This window comes from Tamandua tetradactyla, chromosome 17, assembly GCF_023851605.1.
Source record: "Tamandua tetradactyla isolate mTamTet1 chromosome 17, mTamTet1.pri, whole genome shotgun sequence".
In the NCBI taxonomy this organism is placed as follows: Eukaryota; Metazoa; Chordata; class Mammalia; order Pilosa; family Myrmecophagidae; genus Tamandua; species Tamandua tetradactyla.
The window spans coordinates 42,778,957-42,797,950 of record NC_135343.1 but is presented as its reverse complement, the minus strand read 5'-3'; the positions used below and the strand labels follow the sequence as shown (position 1 = coordinate 42,797,950).

The 18,994-nt window shown below is 37.5% G+C and overlaps 1 protein-coding gene across 1 annotated transcript in view; it reads left to right on the top strand.

The window, feature by feature from the left end:
* Positions 1-18,994, top strand: part of GFPT1 (glutamine--fructose-6-phosphate transaminase 1) — a 95,377-nt gene that overhangs the window by 17,689 nt on the left and 58,694 nt on the right. Inside the window, exons 3-4 of the mRNA XM_077134447.1 lie at positions 4,587-4,694; positions 10,738-10,863. Of these exons, the coding sequence (XP_076990562.1) occupies positions 4,587-4,694; positions 10,738-10,863 (234 nt within the window). The remainder of the gene's footprint in view (positions 1-4,586; positions 4,695-10,737; positions 10,864-18,994) is intronic.

The window sequence follows — 18,994 nt, the reverse complement described above, 5'->3', positions numbered from 1 at the left end:
ATTGGTGTGGTATAGTTGTTTACAGTTGATGAAAGCATATTTTTGTAATTGTACTATTAACTATAATCCATGGTTTAGCTTAGAGCTCATTGTGTTGTACAGTTCCATGGATTTAAAAAAAAATTTCTATTCTAGTAACATACATTTATAACCTAGATTTTTTTCTTTTAACCACATTCAAATATATAATTCAGTATTGTTAATCAAATATATAATTGAGTGCCCAAGATTTTTACTTGGGGCTGGTTATGTAGGCACTCTGTCTTGCAAATACTTAGATGTCTTGAAAGGAAAGAAGGTAGTCACCATAAACCATATGTTTGCACAGTTTAGGACAGTGAGCTACTTTTAAGCAGGGTGTTAAAAAACCCTTTCAAAATCCAAGTTCCCAGATGCCAGCCAAAGGCCAGCCTTGCAAGCAAGCTTTTCTGAGGATAGCAGTCTCAGGCTTAATACTGCCAAATTTAACGGACATTTATTTTCTTTGACTTTTCTCAGTATGGACTCTATCAACCACTCCTTTGTTCTTAACACTGTCTCCTTCCTTATTTCTGACTACACATCTTTTCATCCTTTTCCGAAGATGTGGATTATTTCCTTTTCTCTCTGCTTTGGGGCTGCTCTTTTACTACCCATTGTTTAAATAGTAATGTTCTTCAAGAGTCTTTCCTAGGTTCCCTTTTCTTACTTCATATCATCTTGGGTGAGCTCTTATTTAATCAGCCTCCCCTGTATGTTGGTGATTGGTAATCCATACCTCCAATCCAGATGTATTTCCCAAACTACAGAACTGTGTTTTCAGTTGTTCCCTAGAAATTTACTTCTGGCTAGATCAGCATTTCTTATTTGTAGGTTTAGAAGTGAATTTACTTTTTCCCTTTTCTATTTTTTCTCTGTTCCTTTTATCAGTGATTATTCAACAAGTCCCTTGGGCCTTGAGGTATCCCAAACTTCTCCCTCTTTTTCACTTTACATCCATTCAATTCTACTTTGAAATATCGCTTATCTCTGTACTTGTTAACCACTCTTTACAGCAGGCCCTCTTCATTTTTGTTTTGCTATGGCTATGAAACAGCTGGTTTCTTCCTCTCTCTACCGTCTAATCTATTCTCTACCCTGTTTTCCAAGAGAACTTTCTCAAAAGCATATTAACATGCCATTTCTTTGGTTGAAACTCTTCAGTACTTTTCCAGTACTTCCAAAGTAACTTTTTCAAATTCCTTAGGAAGTTAAGTATCATCTTGAGATATATTTCTTGACATTCCTTTCTGTACCGGTTTGAAAATGTTATGCACCCCCAGAAAAGCCATGTTTTAACCCTGATTCGGTCTTGTGGGGGTGGCAGTTTCTATTATTTTTAAATTTATTTATTTATTAATTAAAAAAAATTTAACAACAAACGAACAAAAACATTAACGTATGATCATTCCGTTCTACCTATATAATCAATAATTCACAATATCACGTAGTTGCATATTCATTTTTCTTAGAACAGTTGCGTCAATTCAGAAAAAGAAATAAAAGACAACAGAAAAAGAAATAAAGCGAAAACAGAAAAAAAAAAAGATTGTACATACCATACCCCTTACCCCTCACTTTCATTGATTCCTGGCATTTCAAACTAAATTTATTTTAACATTTGTTCCCCCTATTATTTATTTTTATTCCATATGTTCTACTCGTCTTTTGACAAGGTAGATAAAAGGAGCATCAGACACAAGGCTTTCACAATCACACAATCACATTGTGAAATCTATATCATTATATAATCATCATCAAGAAACATGGCTACAGGAACACAGCTCTACATTTTCAGGCAGTTCCCCCAGCCTCTCCATTACATCTTGAATAACAAGGTGATATCTACTTAATGCATAAGAATAACCTCCAGGATAACCTCTCAACTCTGTTTGGAATCTCTCAGCCATTGACACTTTGTTTCATTTCACTCTTCCCCTTTTTGGTCAAGAAGGTTTTCTCAATCCCTTGATGCTGAGTCTCAGCTCATTCCAGGATTTCTGTCCCACATTGCCAGGAAGGTCCACATCCCTGGGAGTCATGTCCCATGTAGACAGGGGGAGGGTGGTGAGATTGCTTGTTGTGTTGGCTGGAGAGACAGGGGTAGCAGTTTCTTTTAATCCTGATTGACTCTCATGTGTTGGAAACTTTGGACTAGATTATCTCCACAGAGATGTGGCATGCCTAATTGTGGGTGTGACCCTTTGATTAGATGGAGGTGTGACTCTACCTCTTCAAGGTGGGTCTTCATTAGTTTACTGAAGTCCTTTAAAATAAAACATTTTGGGGAGAGCGCAGAGCTAACAGAAACTTCAGAGCAGAGGTGGCAGGCAAAGAACAGAGACACGATGTTTCTCAATGCTTAGAGCCCAGCAGACATCACCATGAGATGTTAACCAAGCCAGAACGTGGAGACAGCCAAGGGAAGCCAAGAGGTGAAAGCCAGCCCCCAAAAAACAAGGTGAGGAACCCCAAAGGAACAGAAGCTGAAAGCAGTGGAGCTCAGGAGCCAGGGACCAGCAAATGCCAGCCATGTGACTTCCCAGCTGACTGAGGTATTCCAGACCCATCAGCCTGGATGCCTTTAGTTTGGTCATTTTATAGGCTTAGAACCATAAACGTGTAACTTTATTAAATTCACCTTTTAAAAGCCGTTTCATTTCTGGTATATTGCATTCTGGCAACTTAACAAACCAAAATAGATTTTGGCACCAGAGACATGAGGTGTTGCTGTGGTTTGCAAGTACCAAACATGTTGGAACAGCTTTTTAAATGGATAAAGGGAAGATTCTGGAAGAGTTGTGAGGAGTTGGATAGAGAGGCCTGGAATGCTTTGAGGTAACTTTGATAGAAATGTGGGCTCTGAGGATACTTCTGATAAGGCTTTAGATAGAAATGATGAGCATGTCATTACAAGCTGGAAGGAAGACATTCTTTGTGGATGAAGGCAGAATTTGGGAATGATAAACTTGGATATTTAGCAGAAGAAATTTCTAAACTTAATGTGGAAGATGTAGTTTGGCTGCTCCTTGCAGCTTATAGTAAAATGCAAGAAGAAAGAGGTAAATTGAAAACTGAACTTTTGCATGCAGAGAAAACAGAAATTGATGGCCTGGAAAATTCTGAGTTTCCAGAAAATGAGACCCCAGGTTATAGGGCCCACATAAGGATTTAATCAAACATGGAAGCAGTCAGCCATTATAGGACAAGTGAGGATTGGAAATGGAATTATCCAGAAAGGATTTGTGGAAAGTTCTGTTGTCTGATGACTTTGATCCTTGTGCACTACATGGAAAATCAAATTTTTTGCGAGATCTATATGAACAGACCCCCCACTGCCATTCTGGACTAAAAGGGACAAATTGAAGAAAAAGTGGTTTCAGAAGCAGAACTACGGAAGCTAAGGGCTGGAGCCAGGAAATCTCAGGCCAGGAAAACAGACCCATCCATACATGTAGAGAGGGTGAGTTTGCCCTGGAAGCAGAGGGCAGGCCTTCCTCATCATTGTTCAAGAGTTGTGCCGAGATTAGAGTGTATAAACTGGGGATTGGGGGGAGCCTGGCTGCCACCCTATTATTCTGGAGGGTTTGAGTGTGTGCCCTGGAGTTGGCAGAGATCCTGGGTGCTGCCCTGATGTGTGGAGAGGTTGGAGCCAAGAACAAGGTGCTTCCCCCAATGAACCCCAGTGTTGCAGCACACCCCAGCATTTGGAGAGAGAGCAAGGCTGCTACATAGGCTCTTGTAAAGGGTGGAACTTTTGCTTCCTCGCTTCCTAAAGCCCCAGGGAAAAATGACTCTCAGACTTTGAAATACGATGGAATTTGCCTTGCAGAGTTTTCATAACTGTTTGTGTCTGGTGACACCTGTATTCCTTGTAGTTTCTCACTATGGAAATGGAACATGCATCCTATGACTGTGCAATATATCCTTTGTATATTGGCAGCAGGTAAGTTCTGAGTTTTCTAGGTCCACAGCCAGAGAATTTTTGGCTTAGAATGGACCATGCCTATAGCTGGCTTTGATGAGATTTTATACTGTTTTGTTACTGAAATGTTTTAAGGCTTTTGTGATATTGTGATGGAGTGAAAGTGTTTTGTATATGGAAAAAAACATGTCTTTTTTGGTGGTCCAGAGCTTCACCCTCTGGACCAGAGTTTGAAAGGATTATGTACCCTCAGAAAAGCCATGTTTTAATCCTGATCCAATCTTGTGGGGGCTGTTTATCTACCTTCTGAGGTGGGTGCCCATCTTTTGTGTTTCTCTACTGTATTCCAGTTGCAACCAATAGTAATTTTATTATAACCTGTCCATGCTGTATTGTAATTATTTTTCCATGTTTGTTTTCCCAGTAGATATTAGGAATTTGAGGGCGCTATTTGTGAAAACACTTTTCACTTTCATCTCTAGTAGTTATTATGTTTCTTGACAGGTAATAGATATTTAGTAAATGTTGAATTAATTAAATGAATGAATTATATGAAATGTAATTTTTTAATTAAAAATTTTGCCTCATGGTGATGAACTAAGTAAGTTTCTAAATCTTGCTTTTCCACCTCTTGATGATTTAGGTGTGGGAGTTGATGGAGGCAATGACAAAGATTGGGAAGCCAATGCCTGCAAAATCCAACTTATTAAGAAGAAAGGGAAAGTTAAGGCACTGGATGAAGAAGTTCACAGTAATGTACTCATTTTGATTTTTGTCACTCCTCCCTACCAAATTAACCTCTCTCATACATTGGGGACCCATTTTAAGAAAATGAGTTTTCTTAAACTCATTGTTAAATTGTTAAGATTGTTAAAGCTGAAAAGCAGAGAAGAAAAGAAATTTTATAACTGTCTGAACTAGTTTTTAAATGTTGCTTCACAAGTGATCATCACATCTAGGGAAGAAAATCTGGCATTGTGTTTAGAGCAAGCTCAGCATCCTCAAGTGATTAGCTTCAGAACTACAATCTGAGGAAGGGCCTTTCATAGGAGAAAAGATGTTGTCAGTGGTGCCCTTATTCACTTTGGGTTAAATGCTGGCTTGGGCGTATAGTTCACCTGGATGTTGCACCTTTTAGCAGGTCTCATGTAAACAGGTAAGTAAACCTGTCCCTCCCTCACTATTTTCTTACTTCCTTGGCCCAAAGTAGTTGCTAAGAGATACGTGCTGCATTAAAGAGGATACCTTTTCAGTATTTAGCTCATGACATTAGGCTTTTACATTTTACTTTTTCACGAGACTTGAAACTAAAGCAAATCTTTGAAGTAGACTGATGGAAAACTGTTTTTACAATTCTCCATGAAAACCAGGAAATAGCAAATATCGTATATACTGACTAAAACTGGATGCCATCATAATCAGTGTAAAGGAGAACAGGTGGAAGAGGAAAATGATGGATTTAGTCTTTTAAAAAAATTTTGCCTCAGCCACACAGTTAGCTACATTGTGCTTGCTTACCAAATTAAATGAATATTTTGCATGTAATATGGTAAGATTAGCCAGGGACATAGTATACATCAAAAACTATATTAGAAATTATTTTATATACTATGTATACTGCACAAATGGCTAAACGCTAACACTTGTTAACTTTGAATGTGGCTCTCTGCATGCTAGTTTTTACTATTTCCAACAGATTTCAGTGTTTGGACTATTTAAAAAAAAGAAAGGGTGACATCTGAGAAAAGGGCTAACCCAAACATTTGCACACAGAGGGCAAGGAGCACAGGGACAGGGAGAAGATAGAGGACGAAAATGAGAAAATTGAGTGTAGTTCAGAAAGGTCAAGGCACAGGTAGGGAGGAAAAAGTACCCTTTAGAAATCAAAAAAGTAAAAGAGGCAGAGATTAGTAGAACAGAGAAATATGAAAATGATGGGTAGAAATTGAAGGACCATAAGGTAGAATTAAGGAACTATAAAAGATATGAAGAGGGCAGGCAACGGTGGCTCAGTGGCAGGGTTCTCACCTGCTGTACTGGAGACCCAGGTTCGATTCCTAGTGCCCAATCTTGAGAAAAAAAAAAAAAGATATGAAGACCTCTTAGGGAGTTGGATGAGCTATCTGCTTAATGAATAAGAAAGATGAATAAATATCCTTTGGCAACAGTGAAATCAGTATGGTAATTATGATGACTTTAAACTGGATTCAGTTCTCAGTTATAGAATTTTGTGAATTTCTGCTATGTTGCTTGACAGCTCTGGAAGGAGAAGAGAAAACTGAGTGTGGGGATTATCTAGACCTAAGGTTCGGCAAAGAGATAACAGGTACAAGCAGTGAATAAGGAAGAGCCAAGAATTGGGAGTAATGATTAATTTATATGATACCTGAAATATTTGTTGTGAGGAATGTGCTTATTGTCATAGCAGTGGTTTGTTCTTACGAAGCATTAGGCAGTGCTTTTTTTGTCAACTAGATAGATAAGGTAATTACCATGAATTGGAAATGGCCTCAATTTGAAGAATTTTGTGATTTTACTCAATATTGCTTGACATGTTTTTTTTTTGCAAGTATTGTTTTAATTATATTTCGCTTAAAAAAAACAGTCAAACGTATGTTTTCATTGATTGTATTAGTCTGTTAAATGGTAATTCTTTACTTTTCCAAAGGTCATTTATTAGGGCACCTTGCTTATTCAACAGACGGTTAAGCCAGGAATGAACACATCTTATTTTTCCAATGAGCTATTGTGTCATCCAGTAAAAATTTGAGTATCTACTCTGTCCTGTACAGCTCTTAGAGTTAGATTCAGAGATAGGGCAGGTTGCTTTGGTACACCTCAAATTCTGGTAGAAGCCAAGCTGACAACATATGTAATAAGTGCTGTAACATATAGCAAAATATATCATTGTGGCTGTAATCTCAGGCTCTGTGTAATCAACCAGATTAGGGTTCAATTTTTTTTTTTTTTAATATTTTTATTGAGAGATCTCCATACGCATACAGTCCGGCCATATTATACAGTAAATGTCTCACAATATCATCACATAGTTCTGTATTCTTCACCATGATCATTTTTAGGATATTTGCATCACTCCAGAAAAGAAATAAAAAGAAAAAAAAGAACTCATACATCCCATACCCCTTACCCCTCTCTCTCATTGAACAACAGTATTTCAGTCTACCCATTTTTACCCTTTATCTCCCCCTATTATTTATTTATTTTTTGTCCTTTTTTTTTTTTACTCATCTGTCCATACCCTGGATAAAAGGAGCATCAGACACAAGGTTTTCACAACCACACAGTCACATTGTAAAAGCTATGTAGTTATACAGTCCTCTTTAAGAATCAAGGCTACTAGAACACAGTTTGACTGTTTCAGGCACTTACCTCCAGACACTCCAATACACTGTAAACTAAAAAGGGATATCTGTATAATGCATAAAAATAACCTCCAGGATAACCTCTCAACTTTGTTTGAAATCTGTCAACTACTGAGACTTTATTTTGTTTCATTTTTCTCTTCCTCCTTTTTGGTCAAGAAAGGAGACATCTCATGATGCCAGTGCTGGCTCATCCTTGGGAGTCAGGTCTCACATTGCCAGGGAGATTTACAGCCTTGGGAATGTCATGTTCCATGTAGAGAGGAGGGCAGTGAATTCACCTGCCAAGTACATTAACCTGTACAAACCAACAAGATTTCATGCTGTATTCAAGATTCTATGTAATTATGGTGTTCAAGTAAACTAACCATACAAGTTAATTTAGATAATGGGTTACCCAAAATATAAATTTGGCACCAAATAAACATCTCTTCCTTTTGATCTTTCACAGTCATCAAAGTTTGAGAATATGGGCCATATCATCCTTTACCCAATATCCTGATTTACCTTAGTACTATCCAGATCAGCTTCATTCACATCTCTAGATGAAGTCTGATCATTTTTTCGACTCTTTTAACGGTTGCTGTATGGGACAGTACTGACTTTCATAAGCGCTCTAACTCTGAGTCTCAGGTGTCACATAAATACCTGAAGTTTCAGGGAACCATCAGGTTATATACAGAGGGCTCATTATCTCAGAATTTAGAAATATCAATTACAACTCCTAAATATAAGTGACTACTGTAAGAGCTTACAATCTAGGACCCTTTACAATAGGCCCCAACCTGATAACCCGTGCTCTTGATGCCAGTTCTCTAAGTATATTATAGTTAGTCTGTATGAGTGAGACATGATAATATTTGTCTTTTTGTTTCTGACATTTCATTCAGCATACTCTCCTTAAGGTTCATTCTCCTAGTTGCATGCCTCACAATTTCATTCCTTCTTGCAGCCGCTCTGTAGTCCGTTGTATGTAAACACCACAGTTCCCCTTCCATTCCGCAGTCGTTATACCCTTAGACCACCTCCATCCATTGGAAAAAAACTGCCACCGTAAATATCAGTGTGCAAATGTCCATTCCTGTCCCCACTCTCAGTTCCTCTAGGGATATATATACAAGCAACAGAGTTGCAAGATCATATGGCAACCCCACCCCTAGCCTCCTGTGGAACCACCACATTGGCCTCTGGAGGTCTGCATCTCTCAGCTTCCCTACCAACAGTGAATAGATAGATCTTTTTCTCAACATTTTCTCTAGCACTTGTTTCTCTCTCTTTATTTTTAAACAATTTTATTCACACATCATACACTCCAACCTATGTAAATAAACGTGCCTTTGCCACCATAATCAATATGAAGACATTTCCTTCTTTCTGCAAAGAATCCATACCCCCCCCCCCACCTCCGGCTTGTCGACATTTGGTTTTGGCATACTGCCTTTATTACATTCAGTGGAAGGTTATTACAGTGTTACTGTTAACTACAGACCCTAGCTTGCATTGATTATGCTTTTTCCTATATATTGTCCATCTTCAACACCTTGCAATGTTGACATTCATTTGTTCTCTCTCATGCAAAAATGTTTTTATATTTGTACATTTGATTACCATCATTATCCACTAATTTATATTTATATATCCATTCCTAAGTTATATCGTCTCAATCTTTATCCTCTATCTTTCCTTCTGGTTTCATAAAGTGCCCCCATCCCTTCTCCCTCAATCATACTCATAATGGGTTTAAATCTTATTCCTATTTTTACTAGCTGTGACTTTCCACACATGACCTTTTTGAGCCTCAATATAATTATCTGTAATATGTAGACAGTAGTATTCAGTGTAAAGGGTATTGTGACAATACAATAATAAAATAAATTAATTATTGAATACCTGCCTGGGAACACAACAGAGAAGATAGACCAATTTCCTACACTGATGAAATTTACTATCTAGTAGAAGGGCCAGACAATAAACAAGTATGTAAAATAATGTTAGGTAGTGATTAGTGCTGTAAATAATGTTAGGTAGTGATTAGTGCTGCGAAGGAAGCATGGTAGAGGTGTCATTTGAGCAGAGACCACATCATAAGGATACAGTTCTAAGCAGAGGAAATACCAAGTGTGAAGACCCTAAATGGACTTAGCATGCTTATGGCTGAAAGTGCTGGAGCATAGCAAGAGAGGAGTTATGGCAGGAGATAAGGGTAGAGTGGCTACTGGGTTAGATTATGTAGGGTGATAAGGAAAATGGATTTTATGGTGTGTGTGTGATGGGAGTGAGATGATCTAACTTCTATTTTGAAAGAATCACTCTAGTTAGTGTTTAAAGACTAGCTGTAGAGAGGGAAGATTGGACACAGAGAGACCAGTTAAGAGACTGTTTAATTAGTAGACCAGATGAGAGATGATGGTGGCTTGGGCCATACTGATAGAGACACTGGAGAGAAGTTCACAGTACCTGGACTTCATTTAGAATGATTCAGATGTGCAGCTTGAGTAGCATAACAGTTTTGTAAGCAATGGAAGTTTATTCAAGGATTTTAAGCTTTTTTTCTCTAGCCATATTTGTTATTTGGTGACCATTGATTTATCAGTGTACAGACCATGAGAATTTCCTATTCAAAATCCTGAGCAGCTTGCTTTTAATTTATACCAGTTGTTACCTGGTTCAACCAAAAGAATTTTACATTTAGGAAACCAGGAGGGGGTCATCACTAGTTAATAAATAACTAGGGCTGTCCCTTGTTTTATGGGAGAAGAGGAGATAGCTTATAGGAAAAAGGAATTAGAATATCTGCTTTCAGTTCTTTTTAATTCAGCTTTTGCAGAATTTCCTGTAGCCCCATACTTTCAGAACATTGCTGTTTTTAAGGATCTATTCTTTGGTTTTAGAAGCTCTCCATAATTCCATTTTATGTTGTGGGGACCAAAGAGATGACAGACATAAAGTTGTGTGGCACTGAAAAAAATAAATTTATCATTACATGTTTAATTAAAGTGATAGTGATTTTTTCCAAGGTGAGGATTAAATATAGGTTTTTAAAAATTTTATTAACTCATTTATTTTTACCTCCTAAGTGTGAAAATTTTCAATCCTTCAGGAAACTTGAAAGGATAGTTCATTAATCATTCATATGCATTTCACCTAGCTGTCCAGGTTAACATTTGGTCACAGTTACTTTATCTTTCTTGATATACCTTTCTATTGTTGTTATTGGAACTGTTTGCCCTAAACATCTCAGCTACATTAACTTTTACATTTTCTAATTGCTATTTTGAATGTCTAATCTTATGTTTGAATAACCAGATATTCCAGATGAGCAGCCTTGTAGTAAGTATATTTAAATATAGGTTATAGCATTACCTCTACAGCATGATTTAATATTAGAATTTTTCATTTTGTGTTCTTTAGAACAACAGGATATGGACTTGGATATAGAATTTGATGTACACCTTGGAATAGCTCATACCCGTTGGGCAACACATGGAGAACCCAATCCAGTCAATAGTCATCCCCAGCGCTCTGATAAAAATAATGGTATGGACAGATTTTATGCCTTGGGATGATTATAGAGGGCTGATAATGGGAATGTTTATATTTTTCTTTTAACTTTAATCTGGAAATTTTCAAACGTATTCAGAAATAGAGAGTGTACAGAACCTGATGTATCTCTTGCCCAGCTTCAACGTTTATCAGTACGTGATGAGTAATGTTTATCTCTTTTTCTCCTGCCCAGATTATTTTGGAAGCCTATAGATATCATCAGATAAATGTCACATTGAAAGTATCTAGATATCATATAATTTCATTTGTAAATATTTTCTAAGTGCATATATCTAACAAGTAAGTCTCTTAATCTATAAGTTTTTCCTCTTTTTCTCTTACTTGGTTTGTCTTATAGGTTTTATAGAGTCTTATAGAGTTTACTGTCGTCAAGATTTTGCTAAGTGTATCCCTGTGGTGTCATTTGTCATATTCCTATGACCCTTGTATGTCTTATAAAGTGATAAGAGGTTTATTTCTATCAGGAGGTTCAGTGTCTGGATTTTTTTTTGTGTGTTGTTAGCAGCCATTGATGATCATTGCTAAGATTAATCATTCTTTTTTTTTATTATTAATTAAAAAAAATTAACTAACAACATTTAGAAATCATTCCATTCTACATATACAATCAGTAATTCTTAATATCATCACATAGTTGCATATTCATCATTTCTTAGTACATTTGCATCAATTTAGAAAAAGAAATAAAAAGACAACAGATAAGAAATAAAATGATAATAGAGAAAAAACAAAAACCTATACCTCACATGCAGCTTAATTCAATGTTTTAACATAATTACATTACAACTAGGTAGTATTGTGCTGTCCATTTCTGAGTTTTTGTATCCAGTCCTGTTGCACAGTCTGTATCCCTTCAGCTCCAGTTACCCCTTATCTTACCCTATTTCTATCTCCTGATGGTCTCTGTTACCAATGACATATTCCAAGTTTATTCACTAATGTCAGTTCATATCAGTGAGACCATACAGTATTTGTCCTTTAGTTTTTGGCTAGTCTCACTCAGCATAATGTTCTCTAGGTCCATCCATGTTATTACATGCTTCATAAGTTTATTCTGTCTTAGAGCTGCATAATATTCCATTGTATGTATATACCACAGTTTGTTTAGCCACTCGTCTGTTGATGGACATTTTGGCTGTTTCCATCTCTTTGCAATTGTAAATAATGCTGCTATAAACATTGGTGTGCAAATGTCCGTTTGTGTTTTTGCCCTTAAGTCCTCTGAGTAGATACCTAGCAATGGTATTGCTGGGTCGTATGGCAATTCTATATTCAGTTTTTTGAGGAACCGCCAAACTGCCTTCCACAGTGGTTGCACCATTTGACATTCCCACCAACAGTGGATAAGTGTGCCTCTTTCACCGCATCCTCTCCAGCAATTGTCATTTTCTGTTTTGCTGATAATGGCCATTCTGGTGGGTGTGAGATGATATCTCATTGTGGTTTTGATTTGCATTTCTCTAATGGCCAGGGACATTGAGCATCTCTTAATATGCCTTTTGGCCATTTGTATTTCCTCTTCTGAGAGGTGTCTGTTCAAGTCTTTTTCCCATTTTGTAATTAGGTTGGCTGTCTTTTTGTTGTTGAGTTGAATAATCTCTTTATAAATTCTAGATACTAGACCTTTATCTGATATGTTGTTTCCAAATATTGTCTCCCATTGTGTAGGCTGTCTTTTTACTTTCTTGATGAAGTTCTTTGATGCACAAAAGTGTTTAATTTTGAGGCGCTCCCATTTATTTATTTCTTTCTTCAGTGCTCTTGCTTTAGGTGTAAGGTCCGTAAAACCCCCTCGAATTATTAGATTCATAAGATATCTCCCTATATTTTCCTCTAACTGTTTTATGGTCTTACACCTAATGTTTAGATCTTTGATCCATTTTGAGTTAACTTTTGTATAGGGTGTGAGATACAGGTCCTCTTTCATTCTTTTGCATATGGATATCCAGTTCTCTAGGCACCATTTATTAAAGAGACTGTTCTGTCCCAGGTGAGTTGGCTTGACTGCCTTATCAAAGATCAAATGTCCATAGATGAGAGGGTCTATATCTGAGCACTCTATTCGATTCCATTGGTCGATATATCTATCTTTATGCCAGTACCATGCTGTTTTGACCACTGTGGCTTCATAATATGCCTTAAAGTCAGGCAGCGTGAGACCTCCAGCTTCGTTTTTTTTCCTCAAGATACTTTTAGCAATTCGGGGCACCCTGCCCTTCCAGATAAATTTGCTTATTGGTTTTTCTATTTCCGAAAAATAAGTTGTTGGGATTTTGATTGGTATTGCGTTGAATCTGTAAATCAATTTAGGTAGAATCGACATCTTAACTATATTCAGTCTTCCAGTCCATGAACATGGTATGCCCTTCCATCTATTTGGGTCTTCTGTGATTTCTTTTAACAGTTTTTTGTAGTTTTCTTTGTATAGATAGGTCTTTTGTTTCTTTAGTTAAATTTATTCCTAAGTATTTTATTCTTTAGGTGCAATTGTAAATGGAATTCGTTTCTTGATTTCCCACTCAACTTGTTCATTGCTAGTGTTTAGGAACACTACAGATTTTTGAATGTTGATCTTGTAACCTGCCACTTTGCTGTACTCGTTTATTAGCTCTAGTAGTTTTGCTGTGGATTTTTCAGGGTTTTCGACATATAGTATCAAATCATCTGCAAACAGTGAGAGTTTTACTTCTTCCTTTCCAATTTGATTCCTTGTATTTCTTTTTCTTGTCTGATCGCTCTGGCTAGAACCTCTAACACGATGTTGAATAACAGTGGTGATAGTGGACATCCTTTTCTTGTTCCTGATCTTAGGGGGAAAGTTTTCAATTTTTCCCCATTGAGGATGATATTAGCTGTGGGTTTTTCATGTATTCTCTTTATCATTTTAAGGAAGTTCCCTTGTATTCCTATCCTTTGAAGTGTTTTCAACAGGAAAGGATGTTGAATTTTGTCAAATGCCTTCTCTGCATCAATCGAGATGATCATGTGAGTTTTCTGCTTTGATTTAATGATACGGTGTATTACATTAATTGATTTTCTTATGTTGAACCATCCTGGCATACCTGGGATGAATCCTACTTGGTCATGATGTATAATTCTTTTAATGTGTTGCTGGATTCGATTTGCTAGAATTTTGTTGAGGATTTTTGCATCTATATTCATTAGAGAGATTGGTCTGTAGTTTTCTTTTTTTGTAATATCTTTGCCTGGTTTTGGTATGAGGGTGATGTTGGCTTCTTAGAATGAATTAGGTAGCTTTCCCTCCAGTTCAATTTTTTTGAAGAGTTTGAGCAGGGTTGGTACTAATTCTTTCTGGAATGTTTGGTAGAATTCACATGTGAAGCCGTCTGGTCCTTGACTTTTCTTTTTGGGAAGCTTTTGAATGACTGATTCAATTTCTTTACTTGTGATTGGTTTGTTGAGGTCATCTATTTCTTCTCGAGTCAAAGTTTGTTGTTCATGCCTTTCTAGGAACTTGTCTATTTCCTCTACATTGTTGTATTTATTCGCATAAAGTTGTTCATAGTATCCTGTTATTACCTCCTTTATTTCTGTGAGGTCAGTGGTTATGTCTCCTCTTCCATTTCTGATCTTATTTATTTGCATCCTCTCTCTTCTTCTTTTTGTCAATCTTGCTAAGGGCCCATCAATCTTACTGATTTTCTTATAGAACCAACTTCTGGTCTTAATTGATTTTCTCTATTGTTTTCGTGTTCTCAATTTCATTTATTTCTGCTCTAATCTTTGTTATTTCTTTCCTTTTACTTGCTTTGGGGTTAGTGTGCTGTTCTTTCTCCAGTTCTTCCAAGTGGACATTAATTCCTGAATTTTTGTCCTTTCTTCTTTTTTCATATAGGCATTTAGGGCAATAAATTTCCCTCTTAGCACTGCCTTTGCTGCGTCCCATAGGTTTTGATATGTTGTGTTTTCATTTTCATTCGCCTCGAGATATTTACTAATTTCTCTTGTAATTTCTTCCTTGACCCACTGGTTGTTCAAGAGTATGTTGTTGAGCTTCCACGTATTTGTGAATTTTCTGGCACTCCGCCTCTTATTGATTTCCAACTTCATTCCTTTATGATCCGAGAAAGTGCTGTGTATGATTTCAATCTTTTTAAATTTGTTGAGACTTGCTTTGTGACCCAGCATATGGTCTATCTTTGAGAATGATCCATGAGCACTTGAGAAAAAGGTGTATCCTGCTGTTGTGGGGTGTAATGTCCTATAAATGTCTGTTAAGTCTAGCTCATTTATTGTAATATTCAAATTCTCTGTTTCTTTATTGATCCTCTGTCTAGATGTTCTGTCCACTGATGAGCGTGGGAAATTGAAGTCTCCAACTATTATGGTAGATGTGTCTATCCCCTTTTCAGTATTTACAGTGTATTCCTCACGTATTTTGGGGCATTCTGTTTTGGTGCATAAATATTTATGATTGTTATGTCTTCTTGTTGAATTGTTCCTTTTATTAGTAGATAGTATCCTTCTTTGTCTCTTAACTGTTTTACATTTGAAGTCTAATTTGTTGGATTTTAGGATAGCCACTCCTGCTCTTTTCTGGTTGTTATTTGCATGAAATATCTTTTCCCAACCTTTCACTTTCAGCCTATGTTTATCTTTGGGTCTAAGATGTGTTTCCTGTAGACAGCATATGGAAGGATCCAGTTTTTTAATCCATTCTGTCAGTCTATGTCTTTTGATTGGGGAATTCAATCCATTAACATTTAGTGTTATTACTGTTTGGATAATATTTTCCTCTACCATTTTGCCTTTTGTATTATATATATCATATCTGACTTTCCTTCTTTCTACACTCTTCTCCATACCTCTCTCTTCTGTCTTTTTGTATCTGACTCTAGTGCTCCCTTTAGTATTTCTTGCAGAGCTGGTCTCTTGGTCACAAATTCTCTCAGTGACTTTTTGTCTGAAAATGTTTTAATTTCTCCCTCATTTTTGAAGGACAATTTTGCTGGATATAGAAGTCTTGATTGGCAGTTTTTCTCTTTTAGTAATTTAAATATATCACCCCACTGTCTTCCTGCTTCCATGATTTCTGCTGAGAAATCTACACATAGTCTTATTGGGTTTCCCTTGTATGTGATGGATTGTTTTTCTCTTGCTGCTTTCAAGATCCTCTCTTTCTCTTTGACCTCTGACATTCTAACTAGTAAGTGTCTTGGAGAACGCCTGTTTGGATCTATTCTCTTTGGGGTGCGCTGCACTTCTTGGATCTGTAGTTTTAGGACTTTCATAAGAGTTGGGAAATTTTCAGTTCAGTGATAATTTCTTCCATTAGTTTTTCTCCTCCTTTTCCCTTCTCTTCTTCTTCTGGGACACCTACAACACATATATTTGTGCGCTTCATATTATCATTCAGTTCCCTGAGCCCCTGTTCAAATTTTTCCATTCTTTTCCCTATAGTTTCTGTTTCTTTTTGGATTTCAGATGTTCCATCCTCCAGTTCACTAATTCTAACCTCTGTCTCTTGAAATCTACCATTGTAGGTTTCCATTGTTTTTTTCATCTCTTCTACTGTATCTTTCATTCCCATAAGTTCTGTGATTTGTTTTTTCAGACTTTCCATTTCTTCTTTTTGTTCATTCCTTGCCTTCTTCATGTCCTTCCTCAATTTATTGATTGGGTTTTTGAAGAGGTTTTCCATTTCTGTTCGTATATTCAGAATTAGTTGTCTCCGCTCCTGTATCTCATTTGAACTATCGGTTTGTTCCTTTGACTGGGCCATGTCTTCAATTTTCCTGGTGTGATTAGTTATTTTTTGCTGGCGTCTGGACATTTAATTACCTTAATTAGTTTAATCTGGAGATTGCTTTCTTATCCTGCCCAGTATGTGGCGCTTGTCTGTCTGTGGGTCCCACCAGCAAAATATGTTGTGGCTCCTTTAACTTTGGAAGGCTCTCCCTGCTGGGGGTGTGGTGGAGACAGAGGAAAGGTTGTAGGCTGGTTTTAATGGCTTCAAATTGCGAAGCCCTGGGATCTGAATTCCTTGAGAGAGGGATTCCGCCTGAGTTGCGTTTCACCCCTCCTGTGGGGAAGTTTCAGGTGGTAGACAGCCCTGAAAGCAGCCTATTTATGTGCCCGGGGCAGTTCCAGCCTGTGCAATCCTAGCGCCGAGTCCAGATGAAACCAAGCCTCCACAGAAACAGCCACAGAAGGCTCCGCTTCGTCCCCTTTCCTCCCTTTCAGTCAGCCCAGTAGGCGACTTCCGCCTTGATCAGTTTCGCCTGAGCTGGGGGCCCACTTCTAGCAGTCAGAATTTGTTTGTTAATGCCACTGTTGGTGTTTGGTTGGACCCAGTCCCTTCCACTGTTGGAGACTCTTTCCTTTCCCTCCGGAAAGCTGCCTGTGGGGGAGGGGCGCCGGCCGCCGGCTGCCGCGGCTTGGGGAACTCGCTTTTCCAAGACCCGCAGCTGGTCCGGGAAGCCGCCTGTGAGGCAGGCGTGCCGTCCGCCGGCTTCCGCGGCTTGGGAAAGTGTGCCCGTCTCGGGAAACTCACTGTTGCGGAGTCTCGCAGCTGGTGCAGCTGGTCCAGCCTGGGGTGTGCTGTGTGTTTGGTCTCTGTCATAGCTCTGGGAGCTGTTGTGTACTCTTTTTGGTTATTTAGACATTGCTCTGGAGGATGAACTAAAACGCGCGCACCTTACTAAGCCGCCATCTTGGCCCCCCTATCAATCATTCTTTTTTTTTAAATTTTTAAATTAAATTAAAAATTTTTTAAATTAAAAAAAGACAAGAAAAAACATATTCTTAACATATGATCATTTCATTCTACGTAAATAATCAGTAATTCGCAATATCATCACATAGTTGCGTAGTCGTCATCAAGATCATTTCTTAGAACATTTGCATCAATTCAGAAAAAGACAACAGAAAAAAAATTCATACATACCATACCCCTTACCCCTCCATTTCATTGATCACTAGCATTAATCATTCTTTAGAATTAAAAGTCTCTAGTCTAGTGCTATCACTAGACTTTTCTTTTATTTTCTGGAATACTTCTATAAAGAGAAACCTTTCCATATCAACTGCTTGGTTACCCTGAAAAACAGATTATATAGGAAAGATATGATAATTGCTTGATTCTTTCCCTTTATCATTTTTGAAAAATGAAGTGATTCTGATCTTCGCTTAAGGTGAGCAATGGAGGTTTGTGCTTTTCTTTTGACTTAATATAAACATAGATTTAAATATGTTTGATTTGTTTCAAAACTTTAAAGCAATTATCCACATTGATGAACAAATTTTCCTGTCTTTCATCACTGGGAGCTTATTCATATTGGTTCCTTGGTCCTTTTTACATGACCCCAAAAGACTTCAGTAGTCCCTGTTATTTTTTGGTAAGCCAAGGTGCAAGGTGCTCTAGGTTCATCTAGTCTTTTTTTTTTTCCATTAAAAAATATTTGTTGGACGGGTGCAAGGGTAGTTCAGTGGTAGAATTCCCGCCTGCCATATGGGAAACCTGGGTTCAATTCCTGGCCCGTGTGCTTCCCAAAAACAAACAAGCAAACTAAAAACCAAACAAAAAATGAAACAAGCAAAAATTCAACAAATGGTGCTGAAATAAGGGTATACTCACATGGAAAAAGAATGAAATGTGACTCCTGCCATACAGCATACAAAAGGGAAAAAAAAGTATTTATTGAATTTCTCTTGTGTGTCAGGCATTTTGCTAGACACGGGACAAATCCTAATTCCATCTAGGAGAAGCTTACTGTTTAATGGGGAGAAGACCCCACATGTGGTCTTCATATGTGTCAGTGTGGCCTCTCCTCTCCCTCCATCCCTTTTTCCCCTCCCTCTCCCCTGCTGCTGACCAACCACAGAAGACAATCTGAGCTTCAAGAGCAGTTACAGTTACACAAATTTTTCCTAAGGGACCTTGAGTTTCAGCAGTGCCACTACTTCATTCTCACGTCTCCTATAACCCATTACTTGCCATTCCTTTGTATATATTTTGTTTGCTTGTTCTTTTATTTGATCAAGGTGACAAAAGTTTGAAAGTAAATAGAGGAGTTAATATGATTTTATTTTTTTATTTATTTTTAATTTTTATTTTATTTTATTTCCTTAAATGCCAAAAACA